General features: G+C 35.4%; 1 protein-coding gene across 9 annotated transcripts in view; it reads left to right on the top strand.

The window, feature by feature from the left end:
- The window catches only part of PICALM (phosphatidylinositol binding clathrin assembly protein), a 105,601-nt gene that overhangs the window by 17,509 nt on the left and 60,417 nt on the right, over positions 1-27,675 (top strand). For all 9 annotated transcript variants that reach the window (XM_039217035.1, XM_039217034.1, XM_039217033.1 and 6 more), the window contains exons 2-4: positions 18,978-19,120; positions 22,397-22,472; positions 25,525-25,627. In XM_039217035.1, the coding sequence (XP_039072966.1) occupies positions 18,978-19,120; positions 22,397-22,472; positions 25,525-25,627 (322 nt within the window). The remainder of the gene's footprint in view (positions 1-18,977; positions 19,121-22,396; positions 22,473-25,524; positions 25,628-27,675) is intronic.

The following is a 27,675-nucleotide window of genomic DNA, read 5'->3' as shown; positions in this document are numbered from 1 at the left end:
GAGAGAGAGAGAGACAGCGTGAGCAGGGGAGGGTCAGAGAGAGAGGGAGTCACAGACTGAAACAGGCTCCAGGCTCTGAGCTGGCAGTCAGCACAGAGCCCGACGCGGGGCTCGAACCCACGAACCGTGAGATCATGACCTAAGCGAAAGTCGGACGCTTAACCAACTAAGCCACCCAGGCGCCCCTGGTTTGTTCTTTACATGATCACTTTGTCTTATGTTTTCAGATCTGGAAGATGTAACCATATCATCCTTATGCCCATTTATACTTTCAGAAATAAAACCAGCTGTTTAATGACAGAAATTATGGTTTGGCAGGCAGTATTTCCCCCTTTTCTTTTCTCACCTTTAGCGTTTGTAACTTTTTTCCACAACTACTTAATTGTGTATTAGTTATCAGGTTTGGAATTTGTGTTAGGTATTAATTCAGTATAAACTTTTAGACTTGTATAAAAACTCACTTATTTCTGTTCATGTTCTTGCAGAATATTGTTTTGAATTGATGACCTAGAGTGGACCAAGTTATTTTTAGGTGATTTCTCTAGTATGTCCCAGAAACATCCCACAACATACCTGAGTGTCAATAAAGAACAATCATAGATGCTGAATTAAAAATTATAGAGTTGCAGCTGACAGCTAAGTTAGAAAGCTATTTAGAGAGCAACTCCAGGAGGCTGAGACATTCCTCGATTAACTGCTGGAAGGTGCTGTGTAGGGTGAAAACGATTTCTTATCAGGAGATGGAAACCTTTTAAGCTGCTTCCTATCTTTGGGCTTGTAAACTTAACCTAGAAGTGCTTTTTTTCTTTGAGCTTCTTCATCAGAGTTATGTTTTCCTAACTTAGTGACCATCCTGTAGCTTTTTTTTTTTTTTTTAATAATAGTTTTTCTCTTTTGCTATTTCTTAGAATTGGTAATGATTACATCTCTGGGTCAGAGGACTGGAAAACTGCTTTATGTACTCCTCTCATGTTAAATCATGTTGGTCCTCCTCACCTGAAATCTGGTGAATTAACTTTGTTTTATAACATTGTTGACTTTTTAAAGCTTGTTTGTAAATTAGAGTTTACAGTTTCTGAGTCATTGGGAGATGGGGATCTCCCAAACTCTTAAAACCTGTTCCTTGTGAACTTGGTTTGAATGATATGATGCCTTCCTTATATCTTGTCAAGTTCAGTTGATTCATAGCCAGAATGAAGTTGATACCATTGAGCACAAAATACTGTACTAAACAAGAGGTGGTTACTGTCTGTACTGAGAATTAGATTTATGAGAGAAAAAGAGATGTATGAATTTTAGAAGTGAAGGTGATGACAAGACTACTTGGGTTGAAGAGAGAGAGAATTGAGAGAAAATATGTGTGTATCTTTATCCCTCTAGTGGAAAGATTACAGTTTTAAAGAATATAGTTCCAACACAACCACTGTATTGTGTGGCTTAGGTAGGCAAGTATTTAAATCTTTATTATGGACACAACAGAATATCCCTTGCCTTATCACAAGGCTATTGTAATAAAAAACTAAGGATATGAAAAACTTTCTAAAGCATAAAGAAATCTGCATGTATAAAGATCTTGCCATGTATGCATGTAACTATGATTACACGTTCCAGTTGAAGACGTTTAGTTTTATAAACCTTCCAAAGGTTGTGCAGAAGTCATTGACTTGGAGGTGGTTTCATAATACTCTACTAGAAAAATGATGAGGGAAAACTCACCAGTAAAATATGATAGTGAAACTAACCATATTTCTAATATTTAAAGCTTAATAAATAGGGACACATGGGTGGCTCAGTCAGTTGAGCATCTGACTTCGACTCAGGTCATGATTTCACGGTTCGTGGGTTCGAGCCCTGCGTTGGACTCTGTGCTGACAGCTAGCTCAGAGCCTGGAGCTTGTTTCAGATTCTGTGTCTCCCTCTCTCTCTGACCCTCCCCTGCTCAAGCTCTCTCTCTCTCTCTCTCTCAGAAATAAATAAAAACATTAAAAATTTTAAAAAAATACTCTAAATGTGTTCCTGTACTATTGTGAAAGTCAGTTATTCCTATTTTTAATATGGAGAAATTGAAGGGGAGTGGTTAATTAACATGCCTGAAGTCATAATGATAAATAAGGAATCTGGAATTTGATTCTACATCCTTTGCTCTTTTAGATGTCATTTCATCCTGCTATAGTATAGTCTTAGCACAGAGAAATGGATTGCACCATGTAAAGAAATGGGAGAGCCGAGAGCGGTGCTTTAGTGGTGAGCATCTTCATCATTACTGTTTGAAGCAGAGATTGGAAATGGATAGTACTTAGGATAGATTATCAAATGAATATAAGTGAGAAAAGAGCTTTAAGGGGCACCTGGGTGTCTCAGTCGTTTAAGCGTCCACCTCGGCTCTGGTCATGATCTCGTGGTCCGTGGGTTTGAGCCCTGCATTGGGCTCTGTGCCGACAGCTAGCTCTGAGCCTGGAGCCTGTCTTCGGACTCCATGTCCCCCTCCCTCTCTGACCCCCTGCTTATGTTGTCTCTCTCTCTCAAAAATAAATAAAACATTAAAAAAAGAAAAAAGCTCTAGTAGGGAGAAATGAACTTTAAAAGAATAGAAAGGAAATAAAACAGACATCCCTTTTCTCCATCTGCCAATCTCGTTCATTCTGGAAGGTATCCAATATAGCAGTGAAACAAAAAGGTGGTTAATGTTCTCCAGTATCTGTCAAGGTTAGAGAGAGCTCATACTTGAAAAGCAATAGTATTCAAAGTGGTAGCCTTTTAGTTGGGTAGAAGCCTTATTTGGAGGGGTCTTTGTTATCACAGCAAAAGAGAAAGCGGTGAAAGATCGATATTATAGAAGAGGGAGAAAAGTGGTTAAATTTTTCTTTGCTACTTGTTTAGACCATTTAAGATTTATATTGCCTTTTTTATTATTAAAAATTTTTTTAAATATTTTATTTATTTTTGAGGGAGAGACCGCATGAGCAGGGGAGGGTCAGAGAGAGAGGGAGACACAGAATCTGAAACAGGCTCCAGGCTCTGAGCTAGCTGTCAGCAGAGCCCGACGCAGAATTCGAACCCACGAACCTTGAGATTATGACCTGAGCCGAAGTCGGACGCTCAACCGACTGAGCCACCCAAGCGCCCCTATATTGCCTTTTCATAACCGAAAGATAAGTTATCTCAGAAATTTAAGGGACTTTTTAGATATTCATCTACAGATGGACTATATATTTTGAAAATGTATGTGATACTGTCTGTCTACCTACATATAGATAACTACTTGTATGAAAGAATCAACTAAGACTATTCTTAGCCTTTTATTAGTATTGTTATCATTGGTACATAGAAGCAGAATTGAATAAAAAACCATTGTATTACGTACAATATATGTTAAATATTTTGTTTCTAAATTTTCTAGCAGCAGAGGTCTGTTATGAGAATGTCTTGTACTGAGAAATAACTTAAAACCTGTATTTAGGGGAAATAAATTCATAATTAAGTGTACAGTGTACAGAATAAGTTGTGATCGTGTCAACTTTTTTTAATGTTTATTTTCGAGAGAGAGATCAGGGAGGAGCAGAGAGAGGGAGAGAATCCCAAAAAGGCTTCATGCTGTCAGTGCAAGCATTCTCTCTCTCCCTCTCTCTGCCCCTCCCCGGCTCTCACTGGTATGCTGTCTCTCTTTCTTTCTCTCGAAATAAATAATAAAGATTAAAAAAAGTTCTTTTTAGATCGCCAAACACTTTATGGCTGAACGTGGAGTTTGAGATTCAAACTGGTGGGAGGTTTTTTCCCCCTTTATTTAACATTATTGAGGCATAATTTACCTGAAATCCTTAAGTTAAGAAAACTAACATCTTCAATTTTGATTTTGGCAGCTTATATGCAGATTTTTATCTCAAAAGGTATACCTTTTAAGAAAGGCATTTGTCAGAGGCTGAAATTATCAGGTTTTTTAATGCTGAGAAATAGGCAAACATGGGTCATAATGGAATTTTTTTTATTTTATTTTTTTTTAAATGTTTTTATTTCTGAGAGAAAGAGAGAGAGAGAGAGAGAGAGAGAGAGAGAGACAGCGTGAGCAGGCTAGGGTCAGAGAAGAGAGGGAGACACAGAATCTGAAACAGGCTCCGGGCTCTGAGCTAGCTATCAGCACAGAGCCCAACACAGGGCTCGAACCCACGAACCGTGAGATCTTGACCTGAGCTGAAGTCGGATGCTTAACTGACTGAGCCACCCAGGTGCCCCATAATGGAATTTTAGAACAACAGTTGTATAGTTACAAAATGTGTGAGGTTGGAAATATATTTTGTTGAAATACTCCTAGCGATTATCCCTTCTTGGAGAAATTTAAAGACTTAAGTTTAAGGCTTATTAGAAAAAATACTTCTACTTTATTTAATGACGATTTGTTACATTAGTAACTACTCATATTTTTCACTTACAGAGTATTATTTCAAAACGTAAAGCCGTGTATATAGCTTATTATTTGGTGGTTAACTATTTCTGGTTGTATCTGTCATTACTGTTTATAACAGTTTGAAGAAAGATTTTTTAGAAAAGGCCTTCACTTGTTAATGGTTTAGAAGGATCTTTTGATACCTACTTGCCACAAATTTGGGACCTAATGAACTATAGTAAAAGGCTGGTGTAATTTTGACACAAGGTCGCTTTGATTTAATGGTGAAGTGCATGAAAAAAATAAATGAGATTCCTAGTCCCTCCTTACTATTTACATGAAACTGGAGACTTTGAAAGTTTCTGTTCAGTGAGACTTTGGTTTGGCAAGGGTGAAGCAGACATGTGTGATACAGAATGAATAGGATACCTCCATACTTCTCCACTCTCTGGAAGATGTAATTGATCATGATAGTCAGTTCCATAGGCTTCCAGGCCACTGGTGACCCATTACTATTGTTACTGTAATTTTCAAGTCTCTTCGTCCAAAGACTCCTGATTATCCTGTATAATTAGCAACCTACCCAAACACATGTCCCATCCTCCTCAAGTGCTAAGAAATCTGTAGCCATTTATCACCATCTGACGTATATTTGTTCATTTCTTTACTGATTATGTCTCCCCACTAGGGTATAAGCTTCCTGATGGCAGCATCTTTACCCACTATTGCATATTTCTAACTCCTAAGACTGTTTGGCATATGATGAATATTGTAGAATATCTAGAATTTCTACTTGTTCATACTAAGGTTTGCAAGGCTGTATAGGAAAATGGAATATATTGTTGCATCTATTGTTCTAATTGCATCCAGGACTTGAACGTGTGTTTTCTGGATGAGGTGCACTGTGGCAGAGTCTAACTGCAATTCGTTATTTACTCTGACTAGGCAGAATTTAAATTAAGAAAAGCCATGAAAATCTTTGGGCTTCCTACTTAGCTTACTTGTTAGATGTACGCTGGGCTGTTACAGTATAACCTAGCTATGAGGAGGACTTTTTGCCTGTTATTCTCATGTGTCTCCCCCCACCTACCCCCCGCCAATATTATGAATGGAGAAATGGACTTTTGTTTCACCTATAAATCTATAACTATTATACCATCATGTCATACATTGTAGAAGACACAGGAAAACAAAAGATTCCTGAATTTATTTTAACAAAGTAAAGGATGATTATTGATTGTTTAAAACAAAAAACTCAGGTTACAGTTGAGATTATATTCCTTTTTTTTAAAGCATCAAATATTTTTGGATATAGAGGTGAAATTTTCCAGTGTATCCAGTTCCCCAGACAACCTTAGACTGATTTTCAAAGAAGAAATTTGAGAATCATTTGCATAGAGGTTTTTTTACTCAAGTCAGAAGATAATTATCTCTGGGTGAAACAAATAGAATCAGAGATTAATGTTAGGAAAATGCCCACCGGTTGAGGATGAGAGGACAAAACGAATAGGATGGAAACTTGCTTGTGTTTTAAGAAGGCTAGGGAAGGACAGAATATAGCACTCCAGAAAGAAAAATGCAAATACGCTAGGAATTAATTCCTCAGCTACATGTAGACTTTTATTAGGTCACTTATAACTAGGGTGACATACAAGTTATTTTCCAAACTGGGTCACTTTTGAGAGTGAAAAGACTGAGTGGGACACTGGGACAATAGGTGTAAACCAGAACTGTTTCAGGAAAACCAGGACACTTGATCACTTCTACTAATAAAATACTTTTCTCCAGACTCAGTCCCAGTTCCTTGGATCACGGATAATTTTTTTTTTCCTACATAGTGCTCTGATCTGCATTTGAGGAGCTTTCTCAAACTTTGATTCCCTTTTCTTGGGTCTTGTGGGAATGAAGGAATTCTTTTCATTTTTTTCTGCTCCCCTGGACAGTTCTGGTTGAACAGCATTGATGGAGGTAAGTACAGTACTCACAATGAGTTGTTACTTGATGTTTTATTTTGCTTAGGAAATAATTTTTTGTGTTTCTGATCCAGTATTATTTTGAAGAATCCTGGTTATATCTCCTTAACTGGGCTGCTGAAGTATTAGTTAAATTCTTAAAATGTAATCCAGAAACACAGAATTTATAATTTTGGCATTTACTCTTAAATTACTCGATACTTATGTATTTCCTTTCCTACAGGTAGGATGATGATTCTGAAACTTCAGATCTTCAAAGAAGGGAAGGAAAACACCTTTGTTTGTATTGTGGATATGTTGTTTTTATATGTTGGATCACTGTAATGCTATATTTTGTTTTCCTATAAATAAATAATTTTTATTCTTATATCAAGACAAGTGTTTTTATTCTGTTAAGTAACTTTAGTATCTTACATTGTCTGGTAAATTAAAAATTAACAGAAGTAATAGTTGCCTTTAGGGGTAGTACTTACTAAAATATGATTCTCCTTACCCTAAAAATCCTTATTTGGAATCTGGGATGGGGCTAGAGTGTCAGAGTTTGTAAATCACCATGGAGTACTAGAATGGAATCCTAAACAGTCTCAAAATTAAGGAGATAAACCTGAAGCCATCAGTGTTCTTGCTAGATTGCTACTGTTTCTCTGTTTTGTCTGTCATCTAGTGGTAGGAATGCAGAATACACCAGAACACCCAGGAGAAGCTGTAGGGGCTCAGATGGTTTTTTTAATATTAAGAATGCTTACCTACTAGGCTAAAACATTTTGATAATAGGGGACAAAAAGAACGACCTTTTCACCTGAAAATATAAGTCACTGATAATGAATTCTGAGTATTCAAAGAGTATGTGTTTTTCCATTGAGCATTTTTCTGACTTAAACTTTCTTCTGCTCTCATCAGATTTATTTATAAAAGATTGGGTGAAGAGGCAAATGCATAAATAATGATGATTTTAAGAGACAGTACGTTGGACTGATTTGAAAAAGATACTTGTATATTGATTATAATTTTAGAGCAGTTACAATGATTCCATTAACTAAAACACTTTATTTTGCACTTTTAAAATTAAAGTGTAGACAGTTCAGCAAACTTGCCTTGTTTTCAGCTATGACTTAAGAGGCTAAGTTTCAGCCAGATATTAATGTAGAGTATCTTAGGGTTGACTTTGTTTACTTAGCTTCTTCTGAATTCTTATGTATTCCTACTCTCCTACTTCTTTCCTTTCCTACAGATATAGAGGAGGTCAGTCCTTTTGTCTTTTGTTGCTCTTTAAATAAAGTGTTCTAAAAACACTCAACACTTGACAATTATGTGATATGTCCTATGTATACTGCAGAGTTAGGAATACTTTCTAAATCTTAAATTTTTTATTCCTCTATTTAAAAAAATTGGATTTCTGGGGCGCCTGGGTGGCTTAGTCAGTTAAGCGTCCGGCTTTCGCTTAGGTCATGATCTCGCGGTTCTTGGGTTGGAGCCCCGCGTCGGGCTCTGTGCTGACTGCCAGCTCAGAGCCTGGAGCCTGTTTCAGAGTCTGTCTCCCTTCTCTCTGACCCTCCCCTGCTCATGCTGTCTCTCTCTCTCCTAGAAATAAATAAAAATATTAAAAAAAAAAATTGGATTTCTTTGGGTGACTTCCATAAGCACCTGAAATTAGTACTGATATTTTAAAAAAACTTTTTTTAAAATAAATAGGGGTAACTAGATAATGAGAGAATTGGTAATGGTTTGTTTATAGTTACTTTTGTTGAATGGTTTTTAAGAGAAGAAAACCTTTTTTACGTAGTGATTAAAGTCATTTAAAAGCAAAGAAACACTAGGGAATAAACAGGTTAAATATAACATGTACAATCACCAAATTGTAGTTAATCTTTATATTCGTTAGTTTTCACATGTGTGAATCTTTTGTTAATTTTGCAGAGAACACAGCAATGGAAATAGCAAATTTAGTTGTGCTTACATATTGTTTTTTCCTTCAGCTGCAATTTGGTTTGTTTTGTTTTTTAGTAAGATGGGCCTTTGCCTTACTTTCTTTGTGGGTTTTGGAGATAACTTAAGGTTCATCTACCATGGTGAGAGATTGAACTTGTGTTCACAATATTGATCTACTTAATGGAACAGTGGCTACCAGATTTCAGCTGTCATGCCATGCAACTTTGTCAAAGAAAACACATGGTTGTCCTTTCTACCATTGATCGTGGTATGCCCCAGAGGGCCGGGAATGTCCTCGTGCATTGACTTAGCTCCTTTAGCTTCATGGTACTTTTTATCAGAGCCATTTGGATATCTTTATTTCTTTTAAATACTCCGAAATGCACCCTTCTCTTTTCAAATTAACTCAGTCCTTGTTACTTGTACTAAACATTCTGTAGGATGTGAGTCTTTCCCTAGTTTTTCCCTTCACATTCAGTTAATGAGTTGGTACAGGATTGGTATTTGCTTTGTGACATGAGAGGTGCTTATTGAGATTGTAAAATTAAAGAAATAATAGTGATATAGTTCTTTACGTATTGATTTTGACTACTGTTCATATATGATTTGGTTGCTGAATAAGTGAAAGTGTTCAGTTGTTCTTACATCAACCTATTTAGGCATATCAGTATATATCAGAAAATATTATACACTTACAGTTTTAAAAATGGAATCTTACTCTGTATTGTTCTTTAACATGGCTGTGATTTAATGAACTGTGAGCATTTTCCCGTGACAGCTTTTTTTTGCTCTGTACTTGTTGGCCTCATAGCATTTCATTGTCATTTAATGAACTACTTATTGAACATGTCCTCTTATATTGTGACTTAACTCCCTCAGCTTCGTAGCACTTTTATCAAAGCCATTTGGGTATCTTTATTTCTTATTAATACTTTGAAATGCACCCTTCTCTCTTCTTTTCAAATTAATTCAATCCCTGTTACTTGCACTGAATTCTATAGTATGTAAGTCCTTCCCCAGTTTTTTACCTTCACATCAAATTAATAAGTTGGTTAAATTTTTAAAACCTTTTTTTTTTAAGTGTTTATTTCTGAGAGAGAGAGAGAGAGAGACAGCATGAGCAGGGGAGGGGCAGAGAGAGGGGGAGACAAAGAATAGGAAGCTGGCTCCAGGCTCTGAGCTGTCAGCACAGAGCCCGACGCAGGGCTTGAACCCACAATTGCGATCTTAACCTGAGCTGAAGTCAGACAGTCAACCAACTGAGCCACACAGGTGCCCCAAGTTGGTTAGATTTTTTTTTTTCTTAAGGTATAAGTCAGTCTACAAAGACCATATTTCTGAATTAATTCAAATGGGAATTATGTAAAACATTGTGTTTCACACAGAGTATCCCATAAACTATAAAGATAAAATGGTAAGTTTCATCTTAATTTGGACCCTACTTTGTGACCCCTTACATGGAAAATTGAGTGGAATAAGATATAAGAACATGCATTCCATTTCTCAAACATTTGACACTTATGACAAGGGCAGATGTGCCTCTGTGTATAATTCTTTTGACTTAAGTCTGATTTCAACTAGTATGTTTTATAAATACTTTCAAATTTTTGCTAAATGAGAAAAGTGTTGCTGATATATTTTAAAAGCAAGAGTTCAGAAATTTGTCTGCTACTGTTTCCTGGCTACTTTTGTTACTGTTTCTTGGTGAATATTTGTCCCTACCTATTTGTACTCCTACCCAGGAAAGATGTCAAAGATCTGATCAGTGAAGCAACATTTTATGATCCACTTAATTTGCCTTCCAGATTGAGTGTATCTCCGGTTTTCTAGATGATTGAAGAAAACTGGTTAAGTTACTGAAATTGATTCTGCAGGCAGTTGCAAAAAGACTATCTTTCACAAGCCCATAGCAATCATACTCAGCAGTAAAAAGCTCACAGCCTTTCATCTAAAATCAAGAGAGAACAAGACAAGAATGCCCACTCTTTGCCACTTCTAATCAACATAGTCCTGGAAGTTCTACCCAGAGCAACTAGGCAAGAAAAAGAAATTAAAGTTATCCACATTGGAAAGGAAGAAGTAAGACTGTCACTGTTTACAGATGACATGATGTTATATAGAAAACCATGAATGCTTCATCAAAAAACTATTAGAACTAATAAATTCAGTAAAGTTGCCGAATAAAAAATACACAAAATTCTGTTGCGTTTCTGTGTACTAATAATGAACTAGGGAAATAAAATCCCATTTACAATTGGCATCAAAAAGAAGGAAAATACATAGGAATAAACTTAACGGAAGTGAAAGACCTGTATATTGAAAACTACAGGACTTAATGAAAGAAATTGAAGAAGACACAAATGTAAAGATACTCTGTGTTTATGGATTGGAAGAATTAATATTGTTAAAATATCCCTACCATCCAAAGCAGTCTACAGATTCATTGTAATTCTTATCAAAATTCCAATCCCATTTTTTCAAAGAGATAGAATAATTCTAAAATTTTTGTGAAACTACACAAAAAAACCCCACCACACACAAAGAGCCAAAGCAGTCTTCAGAAAGAAGAACAAGCTGCAGGCATCACACACCCTCCCTGATTTTAAACTGTATCACAAAGCTGTAGTAATTAAAGCACTATGGTATTGGGGTGCCTGAGTGGCTCTGTCCGTTAAGTGTCTAACTCTTGATTTTGGCTCCAGTCATGATCTCACAGTTTGTGGGATCGAGCCCTGCATTGGGCTCTATGCTGACAGTGTAGGGCCTGCTTAGGATTCTCTCTCTCTCCCTCTCTCTGCCCCTTCCCCACTCTTTCTCTCAAAATAAATAAACATTTTTAAAAATAAAAATGTTTAAAACAGTATGGTATTGGCCTAAAAGCAGATTTATAGATCAGTGGAAAAGAATAGAGAGCCTACAAATAAATGCATGCATTATATGGTCAATTAATTTATTACAAAGGAGCCAGGAATATACATTAGGGAAAGAATAGTCTGTTCAACAAATGGTGCTGGGAAACCCGGACAGCCACATGCAAAAAAAACTTGACCACTGTCTTAACCATACACAAAAATTAAATAAAAAATGAATTAAAGACTTGAGTGTAAGACCTGGAATCATAAAGCTCCTAGAAAAAAACATAGGTGGTAAGCTCCCTAACAGATTTTGGTGATGATTTCTTGAATTTGACACACAAAGTAGAGGCAACAAAAGCAAAAATAAGTGCGAATGCATCATACTAAAAATCTGCACACCAAAGGAAACCGTCAGCAAAATCAAAAGGCAATCTACTGAATGAGAGAAAATATTTCCAAGTCATATCTGATAAGGGGCTAATATATAAAGAATGCATCTTAAAAGCAAAAAACCAAACAGTTCAATTAAAAAGTGGCTGAAGACCTGAATAGACATTTTTTTTTTTTCCAAAGAAAATATACTGATAGCCAGCAGGAATGTAAATAGATGCTCAACATCATTAATCATCAGGGAAATGCAAATCAGAACCTTAGTGATTATCACCTCACTCCTGTGAAAGGGGCCATTATCAAAAAGACAGATACCAAGTGTTGGCAAGGATGCAGAGAAGAGGGAATTCTTGTGCACAGTTGGGACTGTAAATTGATGTACCTACTGTGGAAAACATTATGGAGGGTCTTCAAATTGAAAATAGAACTATATGATCCATCAATTCCACTTTGGGGTATTTATCTGAAGAAAATGAAAACACTAACTTGAAAAGATGCATACACCCTCATGTTCATTGCAGTATTATGTACGATAGCCAAGATATGGAAAACATCGTAAGTGTCCATTGATGGATGAATATATAAAGAATACGTTGTGATATGTATGTACAATGGAATATTATTCAGCCATAAAAAGAATATCTTGCCACAGTATCATGGATGGGTCTCCAAGGCATTTTGCTAAGTGAAATAAGTCTGACAAAGACAGACAAATACTATGTTATCTCTCTTATTTGAGGAGTCTAAAAAAAAGCTTATAGATACAGAGAACAGATTGGTAGTTGCAAGAGGTTGGGAATGAGGGTGGGAGAGATGGGTGAAGGGGGTTAACAGTAGAAAAATGTAATTGATACAAAACACATCGAAATTTTGAATCCTTTAAACTACATATATGTATCAATGTGTTTGATATAAGTATATTATATGTTATATATATACACATATATATATAAAACACTGAAAAAAATATATCCAATAACATTAGCTAATCGTCAAAACACAAGGTAGGCACACATACACACCAAAAAAAAAAAAAAAAGTAGTTTTCAGAATGATCATTTTCAAAGAGATAGTAGCATTTGGCTAAATGATTGTTTTGTTTTTTTGTTTTTTACTACTATTTTCAGCCAGGTTTATTTAGTAGAAAATCTACTTGGCTAGAAGCATAGTTTTGGTACAGCCTAGTGAATACCTGTATAGTTGGGAACTTGAAACCTTCTACATTCTGCTAATGGTGTTTGCCTGAGTTGCCATGGAAGTGAACCCTAAGTGGCTTAAATTTCTAAAGTTGGTGAACTCTGTCTTGGGGTATATGTAGAGGCTTGTGGCCTGCACTAGGAATATGGCTGTAACATGAATGAATCCCTCTGGTAACTGGTTACTACTAAATATTTGATACTTTGCTGAACCGTTTCCCCCTGAATACAAAAATTACTATTTTGCATTTCACTACTTTCTTAAAAGTTTTTTACTGTTTTTGTTTTAAACTGATTAGAAGTTTAGGACTTGCACTAGATTGGCTAACTGGGTGTTCACATGGTATATATGTTTCTAAGCACCCTTATCTTTTACAAAAATTTAATTCTGTTCATAAATTTGTTACTATGTTTAGTAGTGAGCTCGTGTGACCTAACCTTTGGGCAAGTCTTGCCTGTGTTGATGCAATTAATGTCTACTTTACCTGCCCCAGACATTGGAGGGGCATATTAAATAGTAAAAGGAAGAATATTTTGTTTGTATAGTATAGTAGGGATTGATTTCTTCCACTGTCTCTGGGAACATGCTCTTCATTTCCTTCGTAGGCCTATTTTCTTCCTGCCCTTAAATACTAGAAATCTTTATGAATTCTATTCTGTACCTAAAGCATAGATCCTGAATCCCAAATAGTAGTATTTTTGAGTGTGAGGTTTAGGAATTATTGTCTGATGGCTGATGCTAGGACTTCCAGCACTATGTTAAACAACAGTGGTGAGAGTGGACATCCCTGTCGTGTTCCTGATCTCAGGGGGAAAGCTCTCAGTTTTTCCCCATTGAGGATGATGTTAGCTGAAGGCTTCTCATAGATGGCTTTGATGACGTTTAAGTAGGTTCCTTCTATCCCAACTTTCTCGAGAGTCTTTATTAAGAAGGGATGCTGTATTTTGTCAAATGCTTTTTCTGCATCTATTGACAGGATCATATGGTTTTTATCTTTTCTTTTATTGATATGATGGATCACATTGATTGATTTGCGAATGTTGAACCAGCCCTGTAACCCAGGAATGAATCCCACTTGATCTTGGTGGATGATTCTTTTGATATGCTGCTGGATTCGATTTGCAAGGATCTTGTTGAGAATTTTTGCATCCGTATTCATCAAGGATATTGGCCTATAGTTCTCTTTTTTTGTTGGATCTCTGTCTGGCTTGGGAATCAGAGTGATGCTGGCTTCATAAAATGAGTCCGGGAGTTTTCCTTCGACTTCTATTTTTTGGAATAGCTTGAGAAGAATTGGGATTAATTCTGTTTTAAATGTCTGGTAGAATTCCCCAGGGAAACCATCAGGTCCAGGGCTCTTATTTGTTGGGAGATTTTTGATCACTGATTCGATTTCTTCACTCGTTATGGGTCTGTTCAGGTTTTCTATTTCTTCCCGTGCGAAATAAGTCAGGCAGAGAAGGACAAATATCATATGTTTGCCCGTATAGGAGGATTAGGAGGAACTTGACGGAGGAACAAGGGGGAGAAGAAGGGCAGAAATGGTGGGGGAAAGGGAGAGAGGCAAACCATGAGAGACTCTTGAATGCTGACAAAAACTGAGGACTGATGGATGTGGGGGGGAGGGGGGGATGGGCATGGAGGAGGGCACTTTGGGGATGAGCACTGAGTGTTATGTAGAAACTAATTTGACAATAAACTATTTGTAAAAAAAAAAAAAAAGGAATTATTATTAATGTAAAATTCAAGAAGGTGTTTAGTTTTTATATTCTGAAGGGAAATAACTAAAAGAAAACATAAGATGTGTTTTTTATTTTGGAACCCTTTCAATTGGTAAGGGAGGTTTAATACCAAATTTGTGGTTTTTAAGAACTGAAGTCTTTCAAGTTGAGAATGGGAAAAGCAGTAGTTATTAAGATTCCAATGATAATGCATGATTCTTGTTTGGAATTATTTGCTTTCGGTTAGTCAGAAGCGGGAAAACATTTTCTTCCTGAGTTGTTAGAGCTCAGACTTGGGAAGCATTTTCAAGTTATTGTTGTAGTTGAAACATTGTGCTGAGGAAAAATTACTGCCTGGAAAACTGCTTGAGGTAAAATACTATGAGGGAAGTATAGTCTGTAGAGTTGGTGTAATGATTCAGTATTTCTCCTAGCAGTATTTATATAACTTTGGTTTTGCATTTGGTCTACTCTGGATTTCTAATCTTAGCATGAATGCTTTTTTCTTTCTCCTGTTTCATGTGAAGTACTTTTTCCGGTTTCATGTGAAATTTTAGTTTCTGGAGTTATCCTTCAGTTTTTATGTGGTCATTTCTAAAGTATATTATAGTTTTCATAAGCAAGTAAAAACCTTTGTTTGTTAGATATTCTTATTAAATTTGAAATTTGAAAATTTCCACATGTAATGGGCTCAGGTTTGTTTTTTTTTCTTTTGGAAATAGATTGTGCCAGTAGTCTGAGATTGTTGGTTTTAGTCTGTAAAACTATTTTGGATGCCCATTTAAAAAGTCTTGCTAGGACTTTATATGCTTATAATAATATGCTTATTAAAATGAATCAAAAAGTATGAGTGACCACTATACATGAGGTACTATTCTGGGCCTTTGGAGATACAGCAGAGAACAAAACAGCCCTCGCCTATGGAACTTTTATACTTCCAATATTTTAATTGGAAGAGAAAAATATTAAACACAGTAAGATAAGTTAGGTGGTAAGTTCTCTGGAGATAAGAGTAAAGTTGGAGAGTGATGGTTTGGAGGTAGAAGAGTGCCCTGAGGCTTTGTAATTTTGTATAATTATTGAGAAGAGTTCATCTGGTAAGGTGACATTTGAGCAAAGATCTATAGGAATAAAATATGGGAGCACGAAGTATAGATATCTGAGAAAAGAGTATTCTAAGTAGAAAAAACAGCAAGTCCTGAGCACCTGAGGTAAGAAAGAGAACTTGGCTTTGGGAGGAATTGCGAAGGAAACATAGTGTAACTGAAGCAAAGTGATGCAGAGGAGAGAGCTGATCACAAAGAGATTACAGAGCATTGGTAGAATATATAGATTCTAATATATTGAAAATCCTGTAGTTGTTGAAACTAAAATCTACCCATTTTACTTCATTTAAGGTCAGACTCTTTTAAAAAAAAAAAAAAGTTTATTTCAAGAGAGAGGGGTGGGGCAGAGAGAATCCCAAACAGGCTTTGCAGTGTCAATGTGGTGCCCAATATGGGGCTCAAACTCACAAACTGCGAGATCATGACGGGAGCCAAAGTCAGATAGTCAACCAACTAAGTCACCCAGGTGCCCCAGATCAGGCTCTTCCTAACTAATATAGTAGTTTACTTACCTCTATAATGAAGAGTATGGAAATTGCTAACAAAAATATTTGCAGTCTCCTTTTAAGGTCTCTCAAACTAGTTAGAATAGAATGATTCAGAAGTAAATAATTATAGTGTAGAATAATTCTGTAGTGTAGAATTATGTGTTGGCTTTAGTGACTGGAGACTACCTTAGTATATGAAAGGGAAGACTTGATTCATTTCGAAGAATGAGCAAGAATGTAAAGATTTAGGTGTGAAACAGCAAGGTACATCACAGAAAACTGGAAAGTGATTCTGTTTTGGAAGCCAGAAGTCAAGAAGGGAGGATATTGACAAGGCCAGAATGTGTGCAATCCTGTAAGTAGTAGGGATGTCACTGAGGTTAGGCAGTGACAGTGTTGTGTTGTAGATCATTCTTTGGTCAGTTTAGAGAATGTTTAGGGGAGTGAGGTGAGGGAGACCCCAAATCAGAAGTGAAGAAGTCAGTCCAACGTTTCTCAGTGGGGACAATTTTGGGTGGAACAGTTTTATTTATTTAAAAATATTTTGGGGTGGAGGTGCCTGGGTAGCTCAGTCAGTTGAGTGTCCAACTTTGGCTCAGGTCATGATCTCACAGTTCATGAGTTCAAGCCCCATGTCGGACTCTGTGCTGACAGCTCAGAACCTGGAGCCTTCTTTAGATTCTGTGTCTCCCTCTCTCTCTCTGCCCCTCCCCTACTTGCTCCGTGTCTCCTTCTTTCAAAAATAAATAGAAACATTAAAAAATGTTTTCAAGTAGGCTCTGGGCCCAGCGTGGGTCCTGAACTCATGACACTGAGATCAAGAGTCACATGCTCTATCTACTGAGCCAGCCAGGTGCCCCAACGGGTAGAGTAGTTTTAAATTATGAAGTGCTTATTGTGCATTGCAAGACAGTAGTCTCCCTCATTGATCGATATTAAATGCCAGTAAAAACTTTCAGTGTGTTAATCACCCTTCCCCACTTTCTGAATACTTTCAGGAGAGGTGGTGGAAATAAGTAGGACTTGAATTCTGGCTTCAGCAATGATTGTGAAATGGAGTGGAACAAGTAGAATTGCTGGAGATTTAGGAGACTTGGTTATTGATAGGCTGTAAGGAGTATATATAAACACACAGGAGCACCTTTGGGGTAGTATTGTGACAAATTTTATGACAGATTCAGTTTTAAAAAACTAAAAAAAGATTTTGAGGTGTATAAAATGACTTGATACCATCAGAGGGAAGTAACCATTATATTTAAGAATTGAATAGCTTATCAAGATAGTTTCTGGAAGGATATAGAAAAATATAGATATATCCAGATAAATGGAGGAAAAAAATTAAGAAGATAACTTCTTATAATTGGGTTCAGAACTTGATCAATGTGCTTCAAGTTCTAAAGAATTCAAAAGGAGCAAGACAGCTATGCCTTGCCCTCATTATATTTTAAGAGGCAGAGAAAGCTTAGCTTTGGGAATAAGGTGTACATGATACCTTTAGTGCTGTAGGACAGGTATGAAGCACTGTTCAAGAAGATTCAGAGAAGGCAGAGATCGAATTCTGTTCTTTACTATGAGAAAATGAACCATACACACCAAATTGTGAAAGCACTATTTAATTTTTGTTGCAAGTATGAATCGTGAAAGCCTGTGTCATTCTTCTGTTCTGCCAGCACTCTGTTAGACTGTTTTGTGTTTTGTTCTTTAAGCATTGTTGGCTAGGGTGACTGCTTATCTAAAATTCATTTGTTTATTAAATGTTACTTTGTATACTAATTGGACCTATTAGAACAAACATTTTTGAAAGATTGTGAGCAGTTAAATGGTCATAGTTACATTGGTGTTTCTTGCTAGTGATCAAGGTCAAGTTAGGTCACTTGAATTTTTATTTAATCATTATGTGCTGAAGACTAAAAGTGGACAAACTTAATGAATAACTTTAATTTCTTTCCCTTTATCATAGTTATACTGAGATATTTATACATTTCTTTCTTATATGTACATTAAAAGTGAGATGACTCATTTTTGGTCTTCCTTTCTATAAATTGGATCATATTTTATATTTTCTTCGTTGAATCTGCCAATAATAAGCTTTAAGCAGATTGAAGGTGAAACTCTGAGGTCTGTTAAGAGCCACCTTTTTCTTTTTCCCCAGTTTTGGTGCTGAAACAATTGTGTATTAAACCATTCTATAGTTATGCTCTCACACTTGAAATATAAAATTGGAAATTAGATTGCTTTAACTGTTTTCAGAGTAATAGCAAATAGAGTTCCTGGGTTGTTTCTTCTTGCAAATTTATGCAACAAGAAACTTCAGTTCATTTCCAGTTTTGTTAGTATTAGCTAGTTGAAACCAGCTAGTTTAACTGAGCTTAACTCAGTAAAACAGAAGGGTGAGAACAATGAAAATTCTATATAAACAAACCAAGATCCCACCCACTCACAGACCACATATCTGTTCCTATCTTCCTTATAGTACAAACATCATTCTAGGAGAATGTTAATAAGAGTCTTTTGACCTTCAGTTTGTTTGTGCTTCCATATGTCTAATTTTTTTTTTTTTGAATGGTAGGGATTAATAATACTGACATTGTAGCTCTGAGGGTTTATGAGTAATAAGAGAACTGAAAGTTCTACAGGGCCTTGAAATAGTTTCTTTCGAGATAAATAGTTGAGGGTGAATTACTCTGAGGAAGTTTGATTTACTTAATGGTATTGATCCTTTATGTAATCCTAATCAGTATCTTTCTAATCAATATTATCCTTCCTAATGAGTATTACTTCTCAGTGGTCTCAATTATTCTCCTAAGAGATTTTTTAATAACCTCTCCAAACTGTCTATTGTTGCTCAACTGTTAGATTTTTTACCTGTTATCATGCACATCCGGCATTAATAATAAATTAAAGCCAGAGAGTAAATCTTTTTTTTTTTTATTGCAGACTTAATTCAGTGTACAAACGAGATGAATGTGAACATCCCACAGTTGGCAGACAGTTTATTTGAAAGAACTACTAATAGTAGTTGGGTGGTGGTCTTCAAATCTCTCATTACAACTCATCATTTGATGGTGTATGGAAATGAGGTAAGCCAAATTTTTGGTTAACAAGCATACTGGTGTGATGACTGATTATTCAGCTTGCTTCACTCATGGAAACTTCAGGAATGGCTTCAGTAACCAAATAATACAGGTAAAAAGGACAAGGTGACAAGGCAGAAATAAAATTGTAGATTCTGCAATTTGAGGTAGGATGGTGGGTCAAAGCCCAGAGGACTTTCAATAATGGGATCAAGAAGCAGGGATTAATGCCTAGAGGTAGATTCCATAAGCAGCACTGGTTTTTGCAGGGCTTGTGTATAGACTGTATGTTTGTCTATATCCATTTGCTTTATTATGGCCAATCAGATTTCTGCCTGATTTTATATAGTTGTCTTTGGAACCACTTTGTCTAGTTCGAAGCTGTTATACTGAGGACTAAAATAGCATTTGCTAAGAGGGACTGATTAAAGAGTGCCTTCTTAAGCAGAGAAGTGTTTCAAGCCTAACTAAAGTCTTCATTACCTGAAAGGGTAACAAAAAGATGCATAAACTTCTGCATTTTAAAGTTTGGAGAGAATCATGTTTTCCGTGATAGGCTAGTAGCTGATTTTTGAGTTCTTACCTCAGCCCAGTTTTCTCAGCCCAGTATACTTACTTGCAAAATTGAGTTAAAAGCCACATTTAAAATTGTGTTACAAGAATATTTGAATGCAACTAGGTAAATCTACACGCTTAGAAGTCTACATCTTAGAAAATACAGCCCACTGATTGTTGAGAGATGGAGTGTTGGTATTAGACTTTTGAGCAGAATGACTTTCTGACATCCATCACTTTATTCATTTGGGGCTTTTTGGTGCTAAAGCTCTGTTATCTTGGGCAGATACCAATAGAGCATCATTAAATTAATTTAGAATTAAAGCCAGAATTTACCTACAACTTCATGGTTGCAACAGATCTTACTGTATGTATGTTTTGTTGTTCTCTTCTGGTCCTTGTCCACAAGTGAGTTTTTAATAACTATAATCATAATTTAGGTAAAATATTATATTTAGCTTTTTTATATCTTGTCACACCATAAGCATTGCCATATTCTATATTTTTTGTATTTATCATCTTTAGTGACAGCTTAATGGATCATATATTCCATAATTTTCTTAACTTTCCTCGTCCTAGAAATTTAGCTTTCTAATCACTGTTACAGCAGCATCACACTGGATGACTTTATTTTGTAGTGTTTAAGAGTTATTCCTAGAAGTTACTTGAAATATGATTGCTCAGTCAACAGACATGACCATTTTTAGGACATATGTTATTCATATGTTGCTTTCTAATTTATTGTAAGCAGTGTATAGAGTCAATAGAAATGTTTAGATATACTAACTTTAATGTAACTTGAAGCATTTTTTATCTTAACTAGGATAACAGTTTCTACTTTTTTGGGGACTGTGTTTACTTAAGGTCATGATCATTTTTTGTGAAGAATTTCAGGCTTATTTAGTATTTTTCACTTTTTAAAAAAAATGTAGTTCATTCTTTAAAAAGAAAAAGCCACAAATATAACCAATTAGAATGCTAGCTAAAAAGGATAACTATTAGTCGTGACTTTCAGGGACTGTAAATAAGGTGATAATAGTAGACACAAAACCTTGATAAAGGTAAGGAAACAGAAAGTTGACTGCCATTCCTTACAGGTGACTGATAGGAGAAAGATAGCATTTCATTGTGGTTTTTAGATAAACTCATGTTTATTTTCCTTAAGCAGCTAAGAAAAATTCAGTACTCTTCTCATTGGCAGGTTTAGTAGTCTGTGAGAGAATATGCATAGGATTTTACTATGTTGTGGGGATGAGAATACCATAGGGTAGGGAAGAGAGTGATCTCCTTTCCTGCCCCTGCTAGGGGACATTTGTTGCACGTGATGGGGTTGCTATTGGCACCTGTAGGTAGAGAGGCCAGGAATGCTTTTAAACATTACAATGCACAGGACAGGCTTCCCACAATAAAGAATTAGCACAGCTTATGAAAATCATGGGGTCTAATATGGTCTTAGGATATTTTAATACCTTTTTGAAACAAGTTGTTTTAGGATAAGTGATGAAACATCAGTCTTTGATTTATACATTGTTTTTCAAAATCCTGGCTTGGCAGTAAAGAAGTGTTGATATATACCCTAATTGATAGTAACCCTCTGCATGAATTTAAAAAAAAAAAGGAAATCTTAAGGGGAAGTGAAATTGAAAGGAATTAGCTCTCTGTTTTAGAGGTTGTATATAAAGGAAAGTTAAAATAGTGTTCTGTGGTAAGCACTTTGGAGAAAATTTTGACAGTATTTTGAGAAGATGAACTTTTGCATACATGCTGACCCAAAAGTTTATATCATGAGAAACTCTTGTAATGTTTGCACATGGAGACTAAGTACAAAGATGTCTGTGAAATGTGGTTAATAATAGTGAAGTTGGAAAGAACTTAAATATCCATGGAGAAATGGGTACATAATGATATAGTAGGTCATTGAAATACTAGAACATCACTTAAAATGAATGAACTGGATCTATGTATATTAATTAAACTTTTTCTTGGGAAAAAGTTATTAAAAAGCATATTGGAAAAGAATAAGTACAGTATGATTTTTCTGTAAATTTAAAATAGAAAAATTATGTACAATTTATAGGTTGTATATATAGAAAAATTGTAAAAATATGTGTGAGAATGATACATACCTACTTCAGAAAAGTATTGCCTTTGAAGAGGAAAGGAAATGAGATTGAAGATCTCATGAAGAATGAAGATTATATGTCTTAGAGAGTCTTTAATGTTTTGTTTCTCTAAGAAAATCTAAAGTAAACATGGCAGTGTGTTTAATCTGGACAGTGGGTGAGGGGAGATGTCTATGTAATACTGTTCTCTTGTATGATTACAGGTATTTTGTTTAAAAAAGGTCATAAAAATTGGGTCACCAGGTAGATGTATTAAAGAAAAGATGCCACTTGAATGTGATTAGCTCTAGCCCTAATATGCTGCAGTAAAGCCAAAATTTCTGGTTCCAGGTTAAAAGTGTCTACTTCCTTTTAGATGTTAATACTGAAGCCATGAGTATTAGGCTTTAATAAATTCCTGTGTGCTAGTGAAAAACATGGATTATGTTTTTAGGTTTGGTAACTAGTTAATAGGAAGACTGAGGATGAGAAATTTAAGCTAGAGAAGCTTAATGGAACGTGTTATAAACACAACCCCCCCCCGCCCCCCCCCGCATTCTCAGATTAGACTTTGTTAGATGGCATTATCTTAATTTGATGTAATATTTGTTTGTTTGTTTTCCAGCGTTTTATTCAGTATTTGGCTTCGAGAAACACATTGTTTAACTTAAGCAATTTTTTGGATAAAAGTGGATTGCAAGGTAAATACACCTTATGCATTATAGAAAATCAGCCTTGTATGACGATTACCGTAGAATTGAACGCTGTCTTTTAGAACATGTGCTGTGGAGGAATTTCATATATTAGTGAAAGATGTAGAGAAGAAAAACTGTTTTAATGTGGAAATTAAGATTGATTTTAGCACTTGACACTTAGAACTCTAAGAAATAGAATAAGATTGAGCTTTCAGAGAATGGACTGCCCGATTTCAGTCCCATCTCTACCACTTACCAACTGCATGAACTTGAGCAAGTTACTTTACCTCTCTTCATCTATAAAGTCAGGAATAATGATAACACCTACCCTGTAGGGTTGTCATGAGACTTAACCTAGTTAATAATTGTAAAGTGCTTACAACAGTGCCTGGCATACAGGAAACACTAGTAAGTATGAGCTTTCATTGTTACTGTTATTATTTTATGCCATATTGCAAGAAATGTAGTTGGGGATATCATACATTTTAGTAGCAACGGTAAGTATTGTATATTGTTCAGATGAATTGCTCATTGATGCTCACACCTGTTATTTGTTTATTTTACTTTTAATTCAGTAACTTGAGATTGCTATGTTGTTGTACTCCATGCACATTCTGTCTTACTGGAATCTATTGTCCTTACTTCCCGAACTAGGCCTTTAACATTGTACAATGGCAGCTCTAGGAATAACATCACAAAGAACATACCAACTGATTGGGAATATTCAATAAATAATAGGGCTCAATCTGGGAAACGTTTTTAGAGAAGGGAAGATTTTATGCTGGGCTTTGAAAGCTAGATAAGGACATTGGTTGGTTTAAGCAAAGGTACACATGAAAGAGCATGGGATATTTAAGATTAATTATAGAGCAAGTGAATATAAATAGAATGTATGGATGATATATTGGAGAACATGTAGCGACAGATAGCCCTGTAGAAGCTGTTTGGGGGCAAAATCAGACACAAAAAATTTTGATAGAGTAGGGATTTTATAATGCAGTGAGAAACCATCAGGTTTTTGAGTAAAGAGAAAGGGGAGAAGGACTATGTTTTATAAGGAAAGTGTTATACCTAAATACAAGTTGAATTATAGTGATAAAGTCTTGAAGACATTAAGACTTTTCTCATCTTTTTTCTTGGTCATCTAGTAGAATGTTTTCATCATTTAGTAGAAAGTTAATGACCTGAATTGTGGCTTTTGTGGAGATAACATCAGTGGCATTTAGTGACTAGCAGTGTTTGGGTTAGGGGCTGTCCAGTTCAGTACTTGTTCACTTTTGGGAATTGGAAATATTAATTAGAATGCATCAGATACCCTATCTTCCAGAGATTTGGGAAGGCCAGTAATCTATATATAGAACTAAGTGTTATAAGATTGATTTTATTTTGATAATAGATATAGTGATGCAAGTAGTTAAACACTAGAATCACTTTTTCAATTAAAACCTTAATTAGAAACCAGAAATGTGTAACAGATAAAACTAGAGCTGATCTCTTTTCAGGGATATGAATGGAACACTACTTATCTTTTTATTTCTGTTTATTTGAACTTTAAGAGTCTGTGGAAAATAATTTGCAAACCACTACTCTAAAGCAAAGTATATGCATATATACAAATGGAGTTTTTTGGTGTCTTATTAGCTACTAATTTTCCACTTAAGATGGAAATTAAGCACTTCTAGTACTGAGATTTTAGGATTTTTATTCCTTTTATGTAGCATTTTTTAGGCCTTTTGCTTGAAGCTCCTATTCTGAAGAGATTATAAAGATAAAACTGAAACAACAATTAGAAGTATGTAATTCAGTGGTTTTGACATTTAATTTTGGCTGCCATATAATTTGCTGGGTGGAGTCTGGTATATTTTATTATATTTTATAATACATATGTACTGTGTATATATATAAACATAAATAAGCTTCCAGTCTAGTGAGTTAGACTAGTACTAGTGTACATCAGATCGCTAGTAACTGTACATGAAGAATAACATGGAAACACAGAGTTCAGGGAAGTGTCAGAGATTGAGAGATGGTAGGTATTTCTCCTAGCAGGAGGATGGAGTAAAGTTGATTAGAGGGAACAATATAAACTAAAGAGCTAAGGAATATGAGTATGTAACACCTTATAAAGTACAGTAGTACTTATGAGCATACTTGAGGACAATAATGTTTTTTTCTATTTTGTTCATTGGTTTTTCTCCAGTGGCACTTAGTAGGACTCAAGAAATATTTGCTGAATAAATGAATTGGTAGTGATGTTAAATTCAGTTATTTTACATTTTTGTTATTCTTTTGGTATTTTTGAAGTAGTAGAGATCATGAAATAAAATGAAATTTGTTGGTGAAGATGAGCTAAAATAAAATGGACCTGCTTTTTTAATCAGGAGGAAAAATTTATAGACATCCTTGATCCAGGCAGTAACTAAAATATAAAATTGTTGTTTTAATGAATTGGTTATATCTTACGTTGCTGAAGTTTTCAAATCTTGTGATTATGATGAAAGAAAATCTTAGAGAAAGTTTTACTGAAAACATCCATATCATTCTTTCTTATTATGCCTTAAACTTGCATATTGCCATTTCTTTCATCATACTATACAGTAATTTTTTGTACTTTTTATAAGGTTGGCACATATAAGTTTGGTTGTTCCAAATAATATATAACTGAAGATTTCTTAAGTATGAAAATTATTGCTTACTGATTTGAAGAGAGGGGCTTATGGTATGTTCAGTTCGAGTTAGTAGATTAACAGATTGTATTTAAGAGAATATGGTTTTCCAAATTCCTGTAGGAATGTTGATCAGAAGTATAATAAAAATATTATTTTAGTGAAATTTAGAGGGAGGATTTACAAAGCTACCTATGACATACCTGACTTAAAACGTGTGAAGTCTTAGAGGTTTTAATGTGAAGGTATTCATTATTAGTCACTTAATTTACATTAGTAGACTGAATTGGGATAGCGAGATATTAATAGCCTTTGGATGAAATGAGTTGGTTTTCTAAGCAAACTGGGATTTTAATAATTTATGGAAACATTTTCTATTTGTTTTCTTACAGGATATGACATGTCTACATTTATTAGGCGGTATAGTAGGTATCTTAATGAAAAAGCAGTTTCATACAGACAAGTTGCGTTTGATTTCACAAAAGTGAAAAGAGGGTGAGTTAAGCTTCCCCCCCCCCCTTTTTTGATATCTATTGGATTTGAATACTTTAAAATGTAAACCATAGAAATTACTAGATTATGAATTACGGAATTTCAGGCCAGTTTAAAATAAGAATTTTATTTTTCTTTCAAGTATATCATATGCTTTGTGTTAGGATTTTTAAAAGCTCTTTCTAATTTTATAACAGTTTTATTGAGATATAATTCACACAACATAAAATTCATCGTTTTGAAGTGTATAATTAAGTGGGTTCTCCTATATTTACAAAGTTGTGTGCTACATCACTATCCCAGAACATTTTATCATTCCTGTAAGAAAAAACCTTATACCCATTACCAATCACTTCCCATTTTCCTCTTTTTCCAGAGCCTGGCAACTATAAATCTACTTTCTGTCTCTATGGATTTGCCTATTCTGGATATTTTAGATAAATGAAATCATACATTATATGGCCTTTTGATTCTGGCTTTTCTCACCTAGCAAAATGTGTTCAAGTTGTACCATCCTTTTTTTAATGTGGATTGCTACCTGATACAGCCTGGTATACAGATTTTTCTTAGGATATATGAGAAGACCTTGGATAAAGCCACTAAAGACATTCTTAAGGGGCATTGGTAACCCTTGTAACTCTGAAAGACTGCCTTAAGGGAAATCTGGCTTCTGCAGAAATATTTTTGTGAATGCCTTTCTGAATTTCCCTGCTTCTCAAATATCTAAAGAATTAATGTTTTCTTTAAATTGTTCTTTTGAGGGGCGCCTGGGTGGCTTAGTCGGTTAAGCGTCCGACTTTCGCTTAGGTCATGATCTCGCGGTTCGTGGGTTCGAGCCCCACGTGGGGCTCTGTGCTGACTGCCAGCTCAGAGCCTGGAGCCTATTTCAGAGTCTGTATCTCCCTCTCTCTCTGACCCTCCCCTGCTCATGCTGTCTCTCTCTCTTTCTCCTAGAAATTAAAAAAATATATATATTTAAAAAAATAATAAAATAAATTGTTCTTTTGAGGGACACCTGGGTGGCTTAGTTGGTTGAGTGTGTAACTCTTGATTCAGCTGAGGTCATGATCCCAGGGTCATTGTATTGAACCCCAAATCAGGCTCCATGTCAACCACCTCTCCCTCACTTGCACATGCGCAGTCTCTCTCTCTCTCTCAAATAATGAATGAATGAATGAATGAATGAATGAATAAGTATGAAATGTTAAATTACCAGACTGCAATGGAAAATTTAATACAAATGTAAAAGTAACCCCTTAGTTAACTTAAGCATTTTAAAAACTGAACCTCAATGTTCTGTGTCACTATTCCAAATTAATCAGGAGGTGATTAGTTTGCAACTTAATCAAAATGAAATTCCACAGATTTTGTTTCATATATTTAAATACTTTGTCATTTGTGAGATGATAATAGAAGAGTTCATCTTAGAAGTCTGGTTCTTAATTTCATTATCCTGTCCAATGAACCTAATTGGGCTTATACTAATACTTCAGTGGAAAGTGTGTTCAGTAAAGCCAGTCTTCAAGATATCTGTAGATTTCAGATTAATACATTTTTAAAATAATAATATTTTTTTGAAGGACTAGTTTTGTGATTGAGGAGAGTTGCTGCATTTCTTTTCTTTTTTTTAAGTTTACTTTGAGAGAGAAAAAGAGTGGGGGAAAGGCAGAGAGAGAGGGAGAGAGAAAATCTCAAGCAGGCTCTGTGCTGTCAGCATGGAGCCCAACATGGGACTTAACCCATGAACTTTGAGATCACGACCTGAGCCATATCATGAGTGGGACACTTAACCAACTGAGCCACCCAGGTGTCCCTACATTTCTGTATTTAAGAAAAGTGAGAACAGCCTTTAATTATGCATGATATATTTAATATTGACTTAGGAAATTACTTTTAGAGGATAGGGAAAGTGAATCAAGGAGTCATAATGCAGTGAACCAAGAAGCACAAAATTGACATACACAGATACCTACACATGTACATTTATATATAATGTATTAATAATAAGAAAAAATATAGGACATAGGCTGTACGTGGAGAATGTAGCAGCA

This window comes from Hyaena hyaena, unplaced genomic scaffold (assembly GCF_003009895.1).
Source record: "Hyaena hyaena isolate Hyena2069 unplaced genomic scaffold, ASM300989v1 scaffold_667, whole genome shotgun sequence".
NCBI classification, from domain to species: Eukaryota; Metazoa; Chordata; class Mammalia; order Carnivora; family Hyaenidae; genus Hyaena; species Hyaena hyaena.
The sequence above is the reverse complement of the archived record's forward strand: the minus strand, read 5'-3'. Positions and strand labels throughout refer to the sequence as shown.